At 42.0% G+C, this 17883-nt stretch overlaps 1 protein-coding gene across 7 annotated transcripts in view; it reads right to left on the bottom strand.

Moving 5' to 3' along the window:
• The window catches only part of DGKI (diacylglycerol kinase iota), a 233878-nt gene that overhangs the window by 32012 nt on the left and 183983 nt on the right, over positions 1 to 17883 (bottom strand). For 3 of the 7 annotated variants that reach the window (XM_037389986.1, XM_037389989.1, XM_037389990.1), the window contains 2 exons: positions 8994 to 9019; positions 7223 to 7282 (listed from right to left, as the gene is read on the bottom strand). In XM_037389986.1, the coding sequence (XP_037245883.1) occupies positions 7223 to 7282; positions 8994 to 9019 (86 nt within the window). The remainder of the gene's footprint in view (positions 1 to 7222; positions 7283 to 8993; positions 9020 to 17883) is intronic. The other 4 variants (XM_037389988.1, XM_037389991.1, XM_037389992.1 and 1 more) reach the window with 2 other exon arrangements.

Below are 17883 nucleotides of genomic sequence, written 5' to 3'. Positions count from 1 at the left end.
CTCTGAATAAGCCATACTTCAATAACATCTATGTCCAGGATTGCACAAAGAGGTAGAAAACCCTTCTAAATATTTATGGGTTGTCCTTTAGTTACAAAAGCACTGCATCCAGTACAGATTCAAAGGACAGAACTGACTGAGTTTTGACTGCACCTGTTTGCCTACGTGGGGAATTAGACAAAAATTTTAACTTACCAAAAAATCATCCATTACTCAGGTGGTTACAAATATGTATTACAAACTTTTTTCTTTTAAGAATTTTAGATTCAAAAAACTCACAGCACCAAAACACTGTTTAGAGCAGGGGTCCTCAAACTTTTTAACCAGGGGGCCGGCGCGCGGATGCAGTGGCAGGCAGTCATCTGCGGCTGCTTGGTTCCCCCCCCCCCCCCCCCCAACCCCCGGTGGCGGGGGTGGGGGGTTCTGTAAATACTGGGGGCCGGATTGAGGACCCTGGGGGGCCGTACCCAGCCCATTGGCCATAGTTTGAGGACCCCTGGTTTAGAGAGAGGGAAAAAAAGGTAAAAATAACCATATAGGCTTGCTGGAGGGTAAGAAAGGCTAAGTTCTCACACTGAAGTCCCTTCATACAACACTGGAAGGATAAAGAGGCTTTCAAGCAGATGTAAATTATACTCAAACTGCCTTTAAGGCCCCATTTGCACTGTCAGACTAGTTTAAAGGTACTTTGATGCCAATTAGAGTCCACCCTGGATTGTTTATGTGGCACTGGTGCTAAGCTGAGAGTGAAGTGGATAGTTAGGAGTGGAAGCATTCAGACCCTAATGTTGAACTTTTCCTACAAGACCATTTAACTCAGATTTATAAAAGGAAGGGATGACTGTAAAGAAAAAGGACTTCCCTTGTAAATGGTCCAAAACCCCAATGACCAATTGCAGATAAACTAAGTACCATCTGGCAGACATCGCCACGTTTATTCTTTCCTTTGTTTCTTCCACCATTTTTATTTTTAAGCCAAGACAGGAACAATTAATGTCATTTTCAGGAGTGATGTGGAGGAAAATGTCTCTGACCAAGTGAGAACACAAGGCAGAGAAGACTTTGGCTGACTAATGCAGCCACTTTATCAGTAGAGTAGCATTACTTTGGCAGGAAGAGATTGCTACATAAAATAATTAAGCAATGGTTTGGTTTTAAAAAAAAAAAAATAAAAAGGACAGCAAAAAAAAGGAACGGCCACACTGTTCTTCCCCCTTCCTGACCTCGTGGACCATTACTATCACAGGCACTCCTACCACACTCCCTTCAGGTTTTTCCCACCGCAAGGCTGGCTGCAGTGCCTCTGCCTGGCAATATCCAAGTAACTCTTCCTCAACAAGCTAAGACTTCATGGTAGGACTAAGGAATCTGAAAGTCAGTTCAAGCATTTATTTGCTGGCCCGAGTCTTCGGGGGGTGGGGGAGCACAGGGGTGGAGGGAATTGTTTTCCTTTCACAAGTTGCCACTCTTTTCTGACCATAAGCAGCCTTCATCAGAAACAAAAAAAATAGAGCGAAGTAGGTTGCAACGTTACCCAGGGCTTCTGCACAAAAATAGGTGCCCCGATTCAGACATCACATTCCTTACTCCTACTTTCTCCTGAAGGCAAAGATACAATGGCAGTGGCAATCTGGAAATGAATGTTTCCCTGTTCCCTCTATTATTCATTCAGATGCCCACATCCGCCAGATCTCTCCCTCCCAACTGCTTACTGAACCCTCAGCCTGCGTAGATATGATAAGAGGTGGGGTGTAAGCACCGTTTAAAGGTTTTGGGCAGAGAGGACGTCCCCTCAGCCCTAGCGAAGTGCTTTGATAGAATGCTTTCTCTTGCTACAGGCAACACATGTCCATATCGATACCAGCCTCTGCTGAGCTAAGTAAATGAACAAACTCAGAGCAGATCCTGTGGGAAAATCACTTGGTGGGGTGGGGTGTGGGGTGGGGATTAGAAAAAACTGGGACCTGATAGAAGCATAGTATTACAGAAAACTTTTTGGGTAAAATACAGCTATCACTTTCAGGATGATTGGCATGCACGGAATCTGCTTTACCACAGCTTCCTACACAACTCCTCCTGCCAGCTCAGCACCTACTGACAGGAGTAACAGAGGGTGGAGCAGAGTGGAGACCCCCTGGCCAAGCTCTGTTGTACTCCCTGCAGGAATGGGAGCTTATAGCAATTGTCATATGAAGAATATATGAGAAGATGTCCACCACTGAGCCAGCTGCTGTGGCAAAATTACTTTCCTCAGATGAAATAATCTCATTATAATACAGACGCATACCTCCTTCCCAAAGTTACCTGCCTCCAGGGTACACCCTCACTGGGCATGTGATGCCAGTCAATAACAAAAATATGTATGACTAGAGTCACTCAACCTACCTGTGAAGGGAGTCAGCCTTGGGAAGGATGAGTGACAACAGATGGTGAAAAGAACACCGTTATCTAAGAAAGGAGCATTCAAGAAAGGAAGTTCTGGCTGCAGGAGAAGACAAGCTGATAATGTGTTACAACCCCCATACAACAACAGAAAATTAGTCAAAAGTAGGACAAAGGTAATTATAGTAGTGGGAGATCGTGACCTCTGACTCAAATAGCTCCCCCAAAAGAGGCCAACATCCTACTTGGAGAGCATGTGTAGTTAGTTAAAAACTTCAGTACCATTATCTGAGGATGTGTACTAATTTACATTAGAAGCAAGAAACTTGAAGCCAATCCCATGTATGATAAATGAATATGCAATATACTGTGAAGTATAAAAAGTAAGCAAAGGAGGGGAGAAGTTAGGGAAGACTCCATTGTAACTTCTGGGATCAGTTGACAGGCTGAACTTGTTTTCTTCCCATAGGGATGCCTATTGGGTAAGAACTTTGTTCTATGACTAACTCACACTAGCTCTTATTGTGTTGTTTTAAGCTTGTTTTGCAGTCAGTGTACCTTACTCTGTCACAAACTCGTATTTTGTATAATACAAATCTTCAGCTGAAGCTCATTTTGTGTAAGTCTCCGGAGATTTGAGTACTTGTGATAAGGGATTTGACTCAGTGACACTGTCAGCGGAGGTCCCTGAATAGGTTAGTCGAATCACCCTCCTGTCAAAATGCAGGCTGTGGACAGACTGGTTGGACCCAAAGGTCTCGTCTTTCCTGGGAAACTGACAGGCTGATCAAATATAACGGGCTCAAGGAAACGCCCCTTCTTAATGTGACAGATCCCCAAGCCCCTGTTGGTTCAGCTGGCCACAGACATACTTTCAAAACACTATCCAGAAGGGCTTTCTTCCCAAAGTGGCTAATTAATCAAAATAAATACCTGCAGTCAGGAGCTCCCCGTACTGTACCATCTTTAATTTGTTCAGAGAAAGCATTCCAAGACATCTCAATTTGTTGCTAGGTAAACGGCTGCAACATCACCCTGAAGAATACAGATTCTCAGCCGGGGCTGCATGAAACCATCGGTTCTCTCTTTTGAAGGAATCTGGTATATAAAACAGACATGTCCCCCATCCCTCCCCCTTTCTTTTTTTTTTGGCTTTTTTTTTAAATTGTGCTGGCACCAAGATGTTTGGATTCATCTGTAATAACCTGCTCATCCTTTTATTCAGGATGGTAGGATGCTTAAAAAACTCTTGAGGAGAATGTCCCTTTGCAGACTATGACTAGCAAGACTAGTGGGCAAGTGGCTCCAGCAAGAAGAAAGCAGGTTGAGACAGTTAAGTCCATGTTCCTACAGGCCGCCAGGGACAACAGGCAATCCCATGTATTGGAGGTCCCAGGAAGTGCTCTCAACTCTAGTGCCCTTTTTCTGGGGCTCCTCCTACAAGCCATCTTCCACGTCACATGCCTTCAGACTGCCTCTCTTTAATGGAGCCGACAGTGCTGGAGCAAATACTGTAATGCACAGGATGTTGTGCCTCCAAGGCAGGAGCAGATAATGCATACTAAAGCATTTTGCTGCACGGGACGGAGCTGCCATTGTCTTCCATGTACGTACTTGATCACTCTCTTCCTTGTAATTCATACAGCAGCTCTCTCCACCCAGAGGGACGTCTAGAGACAGAATTATACCCCCCACCCCAAGCTTCCAGTCTGAACTGAACTGCAATTCCTGCAGAAAAGTCTTCTAATAGAGGCTAATTTGAAGGTCCCCATTATAACCCCATTTCACTTGTAATGCACTCGTGGCTCTACATGAATTCCTTCTAAGGGTAGGATATCCAGACTGGATGACTGTAAGTATCGTTATGGAAACACCATCTGCCAGAATCTGAAAGACCTTTGAGTGTCGCTGTTTGGCTTTCCAAGAACAAAAATCATCCCTCATCTCCATCTGTTGTATAATATTATGATATTGTAATAACCAGATTCCAAAACTTCTCCTTTGAATATATTTGTCTCTTGTCTTAATCTCTCAGTTGTCCCCTATTCCTTCATGAATTTGAAAACTATTGCAGAAAAAAACCCCACAACCTCCAAGTTCAATCACAGCAAAGCTTGCTAGAAATTACATTGATGCAGCAAAAAAGCATGTCTGCTGGAATCAAACAAGGCAAAAAGTCCAGTTCCTGGGTTTACAGAGAAACAAGAAAAGCAGGAAAACAGAGACATAAATATTTGGAATTTCATGTCTCCAGATCAGAATGCAACTCAGATGCATAAAGATTAAATACTAGGGTTGACTGCTACTTGAGTTGCATTAGTGTAGCCACTTAAAACTTTGAGTAGTTCCATCAAAGGCAAGGTTCTTCTGTTTGAAGTTAGGCAAACAGGTATTGAGCTGCATCAGCTCCAAGTTGTCATTAGATAAACAACATGCCAATGTCCACGCACCTTAATAGCACCACTCGAGTTTGCTGGTATTTTTTTCAGAAGACTGAAATGGAAATGGAACTCATCGTACCCTTTTTAAGAGCATTTCCCTCAGCTGTTCAGGTGATGATGAAGAACAGCCAACTCAGTTACACAGGGTAACCAAAGAATGGTAAAGATAACCAAGACTAAACTAGACTAAAGGTAATGTGAAATATAAGATTATTCAATGCATTAGCATTGGAAAATTTGTAGACAGTATTCTGCAGGCTGGCTGTGAATAAGAGTGGACAGGGCACAATCTAGCATACATACAATGTACAGTGCAGTACTGAAAGGTGTTGGATGAAGGAAGGGTTTGGTAAACCTCAGCCATTCACCTAATGATAATCAGGCAACGGCTGTGCACTGGTCAGGCAATGCATTACAAATCTGCATTCCCATCACAGTACCATACCTATCTAGAAACAATTAATACGGTTTCTTTCAGTAACCTCCAACAGCTTCAGACCTCCTGAGCATAAGAGCAGGATTTATATAGACTGAAAATACAGGAGGTGGTATCATTCATTAACAGAGGAGCTGCCTGTCCCCTCCCTCATGATATCCACCACGTCTCCTGTGGCCCTGCCACTTGCTTATTGTTGACTCTCAGCTAGTCGCAACACCCAAAGAAAGACCATTGTCCCCAAGGCTGCAGGGCACGTAACTGCACCAGGGTCCACGTGACTGAACAAGTAGCTTTTACCTTTCATTCTTCACAGTCATCATCCTAATTCCCTGTCTAAACTACTGTGATTTGGCATTTACTTCGGTTGTTCCATTTTGTCAGTCAGCTAGGGAATTTGGGGTTAGGGGGTTTGCCTACTGCTTTTGTGGTTTGGTTTTGGTTGTTTGGTTTGTTTGTGGGTTTTTAGTTAAAAAAAATAAAAAGGAAAGGAAAGAAGAAGGATTTCACTCTTTAGTTATATATTTTCTAACTACCAATATAAAGAACAAAGACAAACCTTCTAAAAATCTTTAAGGTTGTTGGGTTTTTTCTTTTGAATTTTAGGATTTTCTAGCAATACCGTTTCCCTTTCTGTGCCAACTAAAATGGCTCTGTTTTGTAACTGATAAAGTGCCTTTAACACGTGTCCACAACAAGGAGCATTGTGTGCTGTTACAATTGTTCAATAGATGCCTGGTCCCAGACAGATGGTGCTTTATCCTCACCCTCTCTTCAAGACAGCATAATGCATTGTCCTGTCAGGGATTAATGGAAGTGCCACTCACATTAGATGCTAATTCTTGTAGCAACTCTGTTACTACACTACAGATGCTACAGCTACTGCTTGCAACTAATGCTTGAAGCAGGCAGTCCACACTGGAGGAGAAGCAGGACATTCAGAAACCAAAGTGAGGAAGACAATGCAAGAATCTTTGTAGAATGCAATGTCATGGTTAAGGGGAAAGAGACATTTGAAAAGGAAGACAAGGATGATGGAAAGAAAAAAAACCACAGAGAAACAGCAGAAATAAAAATGATGACTGAAGATTAAAGCAGACAAAACAAAGGTCAGGAACCAAATAAGAAGTTAAAACAAAAGATCCAATGCAACAGAGAAGGTGCCTTCTCTCAGTAACGGCCAACACATCATGTCTTCAGAAAATCAGCACTAGAAAGGTGTCCCATAATAGGAAAGAGCAGCTGAAACACAGGACATAGTGATGTCAGTGAGGATACATCATTCTACAGTTGGATCTTGCCCCGTTGTGCATCCCAAAGCATTATTCCCTTAGAAAAATACATATGAATGTTTAACATCTTGAATAAGCACACAGTTGAATACAGATTATTAATGAAAATAAAGGCCTCAAAACTGACTCCTGGATACCTGCTTCAAGAAAAATATTCCAGGAGAGGTCTGCATGAACACTACAAAGACAGGCAATTCAGAGATAAGTTTTCAGCTTTCTCCCAGGAGACACTCTCTTTTTTGTTTAGACAAGAGATTTCAGATCCAAGACTAATTTGAGATGTTTCCACACGTCCATAAAGTGGACTGAGAAGCACCTAGGCTCAAAAGAGCTTGTGCTACTGCAATTTTGTCACATTTTCCTTCCAGTACTGTGCTCATTTACCATGGTCTGTATGTGGCGTAGCGGGAGAGAGGAAATCCAAGTATTGGACCTCTCTTTCTGAAAAGTCACTGGGGCATGGGAAATCTTTTGTGTTTGAGAGAAGCTCCTATGTATTCACACAGATGACAAATCTGGTTAGATACTCCATGGTCACGAAACACAAAACTTCTAATAACTAGCACCGTCACATCACTAATTGGTCAAGGGAACATAGGCCTTTGCATTTCAAAGAAGGTTTCTAACGGAAGAGAGGAAAGGAAGAGACTATTCAGAGATTTTTATCAAACCTGAAAAGCCAGATCCTGGCAGCAGATGGTAGATGGCAAACAGGAAGATTTTGTGAAAAACTAGAACAGTACAAAAATAGTGGAAAGAAGGCAAGTATTATGACAGCAAGATATTTTAAAGTTTTAAGATGCACAAGGAAATACATTTACACTGTCTGTTGCTCCATTCATAGATAAAACCGGAGCAATAGAATAATTGCAAGGGAAATGCAAAAGCAAGAGCAGTCTATCACTAACAAGCTTATGCTGTGACAAACAGGTTCAGGTCTTGAAACAGTACATTAGACCATAATGTTTTCAAATTTCTTCTGAGGGTTGGAAAAATGGTGTATACTATTAACTTCTCCAAATTTCCAGTACTTTATATTAAGAAACTCTGGTCATGGTAAAAAGCAGATAAACTATTAAACAAGAAAACTACCTCTGGTTCACAAAGTCAATGATCTGTAAATAACAGAAAGTTGATAGTGTACACCAGGATATTAAAACTGTATACTTCTGCCATTCTCATGCTCTTATTTTTCAGGAGATCAACGGCTATGGAACACTAGGAATGGACTCGATGGTCTAGATATATCTTTGGTGTGACATGTTCGTCCATTTTTACAGCTTGCTTTGTAATTTTCTTTACTAAGAAATGACACACCAAGGAGACGGAAGAGAATTTATGAATGACTGTTATTTTGACAGCCACTATACTGAACTAAAAAGATCTTGGCTGAAGCCAAGGACAATGTAGGTTGATACCCACCTAGTCACTCCACACTCCACAGAACATACTTCAATGACACCCTCCAGGCTCAGACCTCCTTATATCTCCATTTTCAACAGCCCTTACTATTCCCCATCTGGACCCTTCCTGAACAGTAATTTTGCTGATTATGTAACTGCACGCAAATTGAATGCCAAAATAAAATAGATATTTATTTAATTTGTGGTCTAAAATAATATTCCTGATTCACAGCTACATGATGAACTTTCTCCTCTCAGTTAGTCTCCCTTTCTTTTTTTCTTTCCCATTCCTTGTGTAGCTCTGCCAGTGCAATTACCACCTCACTTGGTGTATGCCCCTGGATTTCAGTAGTAACGTCACCCCTTTAATATACTCTAGAGGAATATTTATACCACCTAGTTCTAAGCACCTAAGTTGGTCAAGTTATTAACCAGCTAGTCACTGCAAACTCCCTCTTTAGTCCATAGGGAAAGATCCTTCAGTCTCCTTCAGAGCAAGCACATTACCATAACCTGCAACTCTTGCTAGTCAAGCCATGAGTTTTTTACATGTAGAAGCTCCTAGCCACACTAAATTCCATACCATGCTACCACACTGACTTTAGTGGTAACCCAAGATAACGTGGGTTCAAGCCTTTAAAACATAATACAATCTCCTCTGCTACAAAGGTGCTGTCCTATAAGAGTCATAACAGATCAGGTCATCTTCACAAAAAACATATATCGTCCTTAAAGACCATACATAATTTCCCATAGGTGAAGCCATATGCAGCTGTGTGAATAAATAGCAAACACAATAGTTCCATTTGATTGAGCAAGATTAATTTTATAAATAACACAGGCTTAACTTCTGATAGCCCCAACTAAATCAACTAAATGAACAAGGACTTGATGTCTAGGGGTGAACATTTGAGCAACATCAACATTTCATTTTTATAAAGTAATTTTTCTCTACCACAACTGTGTTAAAACACAGCTTACTAGCTAGTCTGCAGTCTCTTTTGTAATATGCTATTAGTATCTACAAAACAGATCTTACCTTGATCTTCTGAAGAGACTGGTGACCTGGAATAAAACAACAAAGTCCAGTCAATATTTGGTATGAAAAGGCTATAAATAAGGTTCAGTGTAACTGTGGGAAATGGGAATTAGAGGAATTTGAAGGTTTTATTCTTAGGTTTTATTCTTTATTCCTTAGAAGAGAGGGCTGGAAGGCAACTGACAAGAAAAGGGTAGAAAAAGGCAGAGACATACTCTAGCAGCAGATTCTGCAGACCAGAGTGGCCATATGGAGTCATGTCCCTAAGGCAGCTGTCAGCTGCACTGTTAAGCACTCTTGCCAAGAGTGTCTGTAGGTACTTGGCAAAAAAACCTTATCTACTACTGTTACTGTTGGAAATAGCTGACATACTGGTCAGAAAGTCCTGATCCTCCAGATACTATTGAAGGGACCATAATTACGTGTGGTCCAGGAGAAAATGTCACTGCTAGGGGTGGTTGAGGAACTTAGAGCTTCATGGGAACTCACAGTCATTAAGGTGGCCATTTTTCTTAGCGTGAGTCAATATAGTGGCTAGCACAACACACTAATCATAATTAATAAAGTTCATGCCATCTTCACAAAAGCAACAACGACAAAAAAAAAAAGTGTGGACAGATGTAAGTACAGTAAAAAGCAACATAACAGCAGCAGCACAAGAGTTACAGGACAGCCTCACCAGCAGCTGAAGCCCCTAATAGTACTCCAAGAGAGGGAGGGTTTATAAAACGTGAGGGACCTCTCAGTGCCCCTGGTGATGAATGGAAAGGCCCCACTGAATTCCACAGATTTGTGCCACAGCTCCCATTGCTAAGGATTACATTCCTCATCATTTTGGCCAGCACCCACAACAAAGGAACATAGAGAGGTGTAAAGTAGTTGCCTTCCGTTTTTCCCTTTGCTGCCATACCTTGGCTTAGCAGAACTGGGGCTAACTGCACAGCCAAACCTGGGATGTGCCTTGGCTATTTAGACCAGACTGACAGCATGCAGTGGATTGGACCATTGCCTCAGCATTTCCCCAGCAAAGGTTTTCAACTGCAGATATATATCCTTCCCACCTAGGTAACAATGAGTTTGCTGCTGCGGTGAATGAGACAACCCACGCTTCCTTTCCAAGATACATTTAATTTTGCACCAATGTACAAGAATAATGAATTACCAAAGATTTAGAAATGTTAGTGCTGCCAGCAAACAGATCACAGCTGACCTAAGAAAAGCAGCCTCATAAGGGTGAAGGGAAATGAAGGAACAAAGGGGGAAAGAGCACATGTATATTAACTGAGTCGGCAGGGGCTGAGGTTGGAGGGCTGGAAAAGAAGGGTTAGAAACCCTGGATTTAGAGGAATAAAAGAGCTGAGGAAGGAGTCATGATCTCATTCCATAACAGGGGTCTGAAAATGAATGTTGAGGGATTATAGGACATCAGAGGCAGATATGCAAATAATGTAGATGGAAACAGGAAAGATAAAAAGAAAATAAGGAAACTTTCCTAATGAGGTATGCGAATTTTTAGTTTAAAAAAAAAAAAGATATTTGCAAAGAAAGAGAGGAAAGAGCTTACAGCACAGCTGGAGCAATGGTCACTGTGAAAGGAAAAGATGTGATTGAATAATTAAGATTCTGACTATGCAAGAAGCCAATGTGTCTGTATGGATCAGAATTAATTAATCCTCTACTCCATTAAATCTTCTAATTTCTGCTGAACACCCTAGGTGTGTATCCTGCTCTGCTGCCAACCAGGCCAGCTCTGCCCTTGCGCTTCAGCCCTGTCTGTGGAAATACAGTAGGAACGCAGGTAACCCAGAAGATTAGCAGGCATCACTAGGACTCTGTCCCACTGCTTCGACTAGTTAGTTACAGGCTTTCCTCCACAACCCCCAGCAGAAGCCCTTCTGAAGGTCAAAACAAACAGTGTTTCCTACAAGGTTAAACAGTGCAGAATGGGAACGTATCAAGAGGTGCGCATTTTTAGGTACTTAAAAATATTTTTGCATGCAGTAGTTGTGCCAGGTTCCTTAGCTCACATATCCTGACTGTCCACCCATTGCTAATGCAGTATCGCACAGCATCAGTAGAATTTATTTGTTTTATTTCTTAATTGCACAGTTTTATCACCTTTCAGATCTTTATTTGAAACAACAAAATAAACAGTACAGATTATCCTATAATTTGGCTCTTCTTTATGCCTGGTAAAACAGATGTCATTAGTTCCTTAAAGCATCAACAACAGGAAAGACACTATTACAATACCACTGTCTTCTTGATTAAAACATTGAGGGGAGGGATGAAAAATGTTTGTGGATACTTACCGTGCCCAAAAGATTAGTTCATATTTTTCAAAATACTACTGCTATGTACCCTTGTTGCGTGCCTTGAACACAGCAGTTGAACAGTAAGAAATCTAACAGGTGCTACTGCTGTTACTAGCAATGTTTTCATTTGAATGGCTTCACCAAGCATCTTTTGGAACTTTGTAGCCTAGTATCCTGAGAAAATAAGGTATATATATGCACAGAATCTTGATGTGCACATATGCACCCCTCCGCTTCACCCTAATAAAGTTTGAGCTTCTTGGCTCATTTCACCCACCATTATAACAGAAGGGTTGGAGAGCCAATTCCTGCTTTCACAAGGCAACACAACAGCATAAGCTCAAACTTTCTGACATAGCTGCAAAGCCACAAAGAAAGGGTGTGAATCGCTCAGCCACAAGAAAGCTTCAACGAGAGCTTCCGTCACTGGAGATACTAAAGCTTCAACCACAATAAACTAGGTTTCCTTTGTTAAACTTCTAACGAAATATTTCGGCAAAGAATAGAGAAGACTTTCAACATTCTCCTATAATTTCAGGCCATACATTTTAGCAGGGAGGAGGTCTTCCAAACTGGCCTAACTACAGCAAGGGGAGTCTTGCTTGTAACTATAATGTAAGGAAGAGAGGCTGCTGAGAAGTCCTCAGTAACAGTGCTGGGCATTTTACGCATTGTCTGGTCTACACCATGCTTATGACAGGCTCTAAGGGAGGAAAGAAAGAAAGTCTAATGACCTGCTCCAAAACCACATACACTCACTCCACAGCCACAGGGGGCTTTCCTGACAGAAAAAATTCCAGTGGATGCTCATATTTCCGGTCACACATTTTTCTCTCAAGTCTGTAAGAGGTGTGAGGGATATACTGTGGCAGCACCGGTCACCAAATGGGTGCCCTGAGAAGGGAGGATTCTCAGCTGCTAACATCCACACAGTAACCATCTACCTAGCACCTGTCAGCTGCCCTCCCAGTATGATTCGAGCTGTGTGTTTGACTGTCATAAAGCAGCACAGCCTCCCTGCCTTAAAGTCAGAGATGCTTCAGAAGAACTAATACGCTGTCAAGATCTGTGGTCCCACCTGGGTTAAAACACTTTGCCAAATGAAATCTTGAAGATATTTTCATTTGGTTAAACAAAATAAATCAAACCCCCAAAACCTTCAGGAAAAGGTTCAAGCACTGTAATATCCTGTTCTTGGCCATTTCAGAACAGAATCAATTATTTTTTTATATCAACTGTTAAAAGGTTTTTTCTGGATATATCTTGGAGTAAAATTAACTTGTAGAAAGAAAGGCTTATCACCTCCCCAGGAGAGTAAAGAAGCCAGATTGTCTATTGCTGTCTCCTTTTCCAGAACCATGAGATTAAATCTGCCAACAATGCCCTTTCCCCATGCATAAATGAGAAAAGGAAGCCCAATTTCAAATATTTTCACCAAAGGCATTAATCTGACTTTTCTCCTGTCCTGTTTTGACAGATGCTTTATGAAAAGCTATTGCTGTAGACTCTAGTTAAAGTGAAAACAAATATCACTATGACAATAGGGAAACGGGGATCAAAAAGGAGGAGGAAGCAAAGTATGTTATCAATCTGTTTGCTTTCCATGCTGTTTGTACCCCTCCTTTCAATATATGTCCTGCAGCAGCATTCTCCTCCTGTTGCAGAGTGGCAAGCACTACTCAGAAAAGGAACAGCACTTGCAAGCCTCAGTCTGCAAGGGCAAGCTGTGCATTGCCTGTTCCACCGCTCCCCACGCAAGCACAACAGTACCTTTTGTGCTTAACACAAAACACACAAGGATCTCCCAGGAAATGAGGTATACATATTTAGAAATGCATTAAAAAGCCTGAAAAATAATTGAAAAAGCCCCTAAGCCCCTAATCACACATTCACTAGATGCTTCCAGCAAATTGGAAGACTTACGATACTGAAGGCATGAGACATGCCCACCTAAAACAGCACCATGCCTCAGAGTTAATGGTCTGATCCAAAGCTCGCTGGAATTTTTCCACTCACTCTTGCAGGCTTTGGATCAATTGCTGACAAAAATCTAATCCCCAGTATAGCCAAGACAGGCTTCAGTATCGTACAAGCCTTCCCCAAACAGCCAAACACTCACAGCTGTTTCCAAGTGCTCTCTCCAATGTGCAAGCACTAGATTCATTCAGTGCTGGAAGGGTGGAAGAGGGAATATTCATTTGTAAGGAGGGAAGGGCAGGGACTGTCACAATTTTGAGCCTAGTCAACCGAGGCTTAGGAACCTAGAGAAATACAGCCAGCCTCCAGCAGATGAACTCTAACAAAATTTCAGCAAATGGGTACATTATTCATGAAGACAAAAGCCTCTGGAGAAACAAACCTGGAGCTGAAGTAAAGCAGCTATTTTAATCAATAAACCTGTAGCAGAAACCATCTGCACCAGGCCTATTTAAAACCAGCCATTTACATTTCAAAGGGCAAATAATCTGCGTGCAGCAATTCTGCTTGGTTTTATGACCATTCCCCTTTTTTCCTGCTTAAGCAATGTATTTCTGCAAACTTTCTAATTCAGTCTGATAACAGCTGCCTGTGATGAGGGGAAGGGAAGAGCTTTCAGATTAAACCCATTCCTTCTCATTCTATATGTGCATCTCTTCAGAATCAAAAGCAGCATACCTGTTGGGATTTATTCACATATTCCCTGATTGTAATCAAAGAAAATTTTTAGCACATTAAGTATTTTTAAAATAAAGGTGAGGAAATCCCCTCATTCAGCAATCTGTATCGATGTGTCAGACTGCAAATCCCCTGCAGCCCCAGCTGCAGACAGTGTCTCATATCTTCATATCTTACTGGTAAAAAGGCAGAACTGCCCGTTTTCATGGTCCCTCAGCATCTCCTGCTTGGAGGCATTCAATAAGAGTTAAAAATAATGCTCACCCTTGAAATGACCATTTTCTGCCATGGGACTTGATGAAAAATAAAAGCCTAAGAATTACTGAGAGCTTCCCCACACTACCACTTTGACCCTATACATGCCAAATTCAGAGCAAGCTCGACAGGCTGGAGAAGTGGGCTAACAGCAACCTAACAAGTTCAAAAAAGGCAAATGCAAAGCCCTGCACCGCAGGAGGAATAAACCCATGTAACAAGACAGGCTGGGGGTCTAACAGCTGGAAAACAGTTTTGCAGAAAAGGGTTTGGGGTGTTAGTGGAGTAAAAGTTGAACATCAGTCAGCACAGTTCCCTGCAACAGCAAAGGCCAATGGCATACTGGGCTGTATTTTTAAAAGCATAGCCATAAGGTAGATGGAAGTGATTTCTAACCTCTACTCAGTGCTTGTGAGACTTGAGAACAAGACAGACATTGACAAACTGGACTGAGTTCCACAAAGGGCTGCAGAAGGGGTGAGGGCACATGAGGACAGACATATGAGGAGATGTTGAGGGAGCTGGACTTTTTCGGTAAGAGGAGAAAGCTCAGGGAAAACCTTACTGCTGCCTTCAACTACCTAATGGGAAGGTATAAAAAAACAGAGCTAGCGTCTGCTTGAATAAAGAAGAAGTGACAGTCACAAGCTGGCACATGGGAAATTCAGATTGTATATTAGGAAAATATTAGGAAAAAAATTTCCACCATGTAGATGAACACACAGAGGAACAGGTTGTACAGAAAGATTGCTGAATCTCCAGCTTTGCAGATATTCAAAACTCATCTGCAAAAACCTTTAAACAACTTCACCTAGCTGGGCCTATTTTGAATAGGGTTTGTATTAGATGGCCTTCAGAGGTCCTTCCCAGCCTAATTTTTTCTGCAGTTCTATGAGTCTCTCTATAAAGCTTTGTTCTACTATCCCAGCTCTCCTGTCATTCCTTTCGAGTATTTCCCATAGACAATGGCCATACTATCTCACACACATGGGAAATGTTGAACAGCAATGCTCCCTGAATAAAAAAAAAATCCATTCAAGTTATTATTTTGCAGAAATCTGTTCAGACATGTCCTGTTAATCTGTAACAACAATCTGGAGAGCCCCATTTTTTCGAATTCTGCTAAAGGCAAGGATCAGTACTTTTTCTAGCATCTCTGTAACTTCCTCCAGCAGCCACAGCTCCTACCTGCACATAAACTATTGCCTCGGGCTGTTCACAAACAGTCCAACACACAGGAATGCAGCTTGGTGCTTCTTAGGAAAACAAGAGCAGCTCAGATGTATTCCTTGCTGTGTCTCAGGCGTGTCTGTGTCCCTTCTATTGTTCCATATGTTTCCTCACTACTATCTAACTTTCTACCTCTTACCATTTCTCTGTCCACTGTGGAATGCTTTGAATGAAGGCTTGGAACGCCACACCGCAGGTATAGCTGAAGTTGTACTGACACCCAGAGGAGCTGCCTGGGAATTGCTGCTTAACAAGGGAATAAAAGATTTTATTGCAAAATCAGATGTAAACCCAAACACGCTTAACCTTGATTTAAAAAAGAAGAAGGAGAAAGAAGCGTTCTAACACATTCATCTTGAAAAAGATAGTTCTACCTTGGAATAAAGGTCAAAACACGAAGTAAGAAAACTGCCTTGTTATTTACTTGAAAAAATAAGGTATTTTCAAATGACCAGCGGGATCACTGTAGAGTGATCCTGGGTTGGTTTTTTGTTTGGCTGAGTTTTCTTTAAACACTTGGCCCCTCTTTTTGTTACCACCACATGACACCAAAGTATCTCAGGGGAACGTAAGACTCATTTTGAAGAGGGACTGATGCAAGCTTCTTTGAAATGCTACTCTTCTGTTCCCAGATTTGAATTAAACCTTCAAAAACTTCACTGATCTATGTGTCAATTGATTGGTGAATTTGGGGGTCAAAAGGCAAAGGAAAGACAGTAGTTGATGTGGATCTAAGAAAAAAATGAGATCAAGCCACACCACATAATGGTGCTGGCAAAACAACAGACTAGATGTCAAGAGACTGGATGCTGTTTGAAAAAGCTCTTTATTAATAAAGACCTGTAATGGGAACTAATGGGCTAGGTATATGCACTTCCTTAACATTCTACACAAAAAAATCAAAAAAAGGTGTTAGGTGCACTTAGGTAGCAAATCTGGTGTGTTTCCTCAGCAATGGATCTGTGTACTTTTACTTTTTCCAGGAATAGGTTAACCCAGAGGTCATTTTGATATGACTTTAACTTTTTATTTAACCTAAAGAAAGAAATTATTTTACTAACTGCAAAGCCATGACAGCCACACTGCAAGCACATCAGGTATACTCTGATTCAGAAGACACATTCCCACTTGGCCTTCAGGCTTGATGAAGATGAAGCACATCAGCTGCTTGATGTCTTGAGATACTACCCAAATATCTTATGCCAATTTGGGTTCCTATCCCAAACAGAAATACAGGCTGGGTGGAGAACGGATTGAAAGCAGCCCTGAGGAGAATCACCTGGGAGTGTTAGTGGATGAGAAGCTCAACATGACCTGGCAGTGTGTATTTGCAGCCCAGAAGGCCAAGTGTATCCTGGGCTGCATCAAAAGAAACCTGGCCAGCAGGTCAAGGGAGGTGACTCTCCCCTTCTACTCAGCTCGCAAGAGACCCCACCTGTAGCACTGCGTTCAGCTCTGGGGCACCCGACAGAAGAAGGACATGGAGCTGTTGGAGTGAGCCCAGAGGAGGGCCACAAAGGTGATCAGAGGGCTGGAGCACCTCCCCTGTGAAGGCAGGCTGAGAGGGTTGGGGTTGTTCAGCCTGGAGAAGGGAAGGCTCTGGGGAGCCCTTATGGCAGCCTTCCAGTAGCTCAAGGGGGCCTACAAGAAAGCTGGAGAGGGACTTTGCCCAAGGGCTTGTAGTGATGGGACAAGGAGAAACGGCTTTCAGCTGAAAGGGGGTAGGTTTAGATTAGCTATTAGGAAGAAATTCTTCACAGTGAGGGTGGTGAGGCACTGAACAGGTTGCTCAGAGAAGCTGTGGATGCCCCATCCCTGGAAGTGTTCAAGGCCAGGCTGGATGGGGCTTTGAGCAACCTGTTCTAGTAGAAAGTGTCCCTGCCCATGTCAGGGGGTCTGGAATTCTACAATCTTTAAGGTCCCTTCCAACCCAAACCAGTCTATGATTCTAAATAATGTAGAAGTTGCCCTAAGTGGTGTGTTTGTTATCACAAAGCAAACCAGTCACTCCTGATAAATATCCTTTAGTGGTTTTAGGAGAAGAGATATTGAAACATAAGAATCCCTTAGAAACAGATTCTCGCAATTATGTTTATAAATAAGTTGCCTGATTTCCATAATTGCTAGACTCTAAGCAACCCTCACTTGCTTGCCATCTTTAAAAACAAAAAAATTTAAAAATCACCTCAATGTGAATAACACACATGTCCCACATACAGCAGAATTACTGAGTCCTTTATACTCCTACTATAGAGCAATTAATGGAGAACAGAACTTGTAATGGGAGTTTCAGACATGGTTTTGTGCTACACTTTCGGATGCCTTGCACAGAAACAAGAATCTAGGAGTCAGGGTTACACTGGCTCCAAGCCACTTCTGGCTCTCCAATTTCAGCTCTTGGCATAATTTAGCCAGGTCCATCTGTCCCTTCTTGC

This window comes from Falco rusticolus, chromosome 5 (genome assembly GCF_015220075.1).
Source record: "Falco rusticolus isolate bFalRus1 chromosome 5, bFalRus1.pri, whole genome shotgun sequence".
Taxonomy (NCBI): domain Eukaryota; kingdom Metazoa; phylum Chordata; class Aves; order Falconiformes; family Falconidae; genus Falco; species Falco rusticolus.
This window is presented reverse-complemented; position numbering and strand designations above follow the sequence as displayed.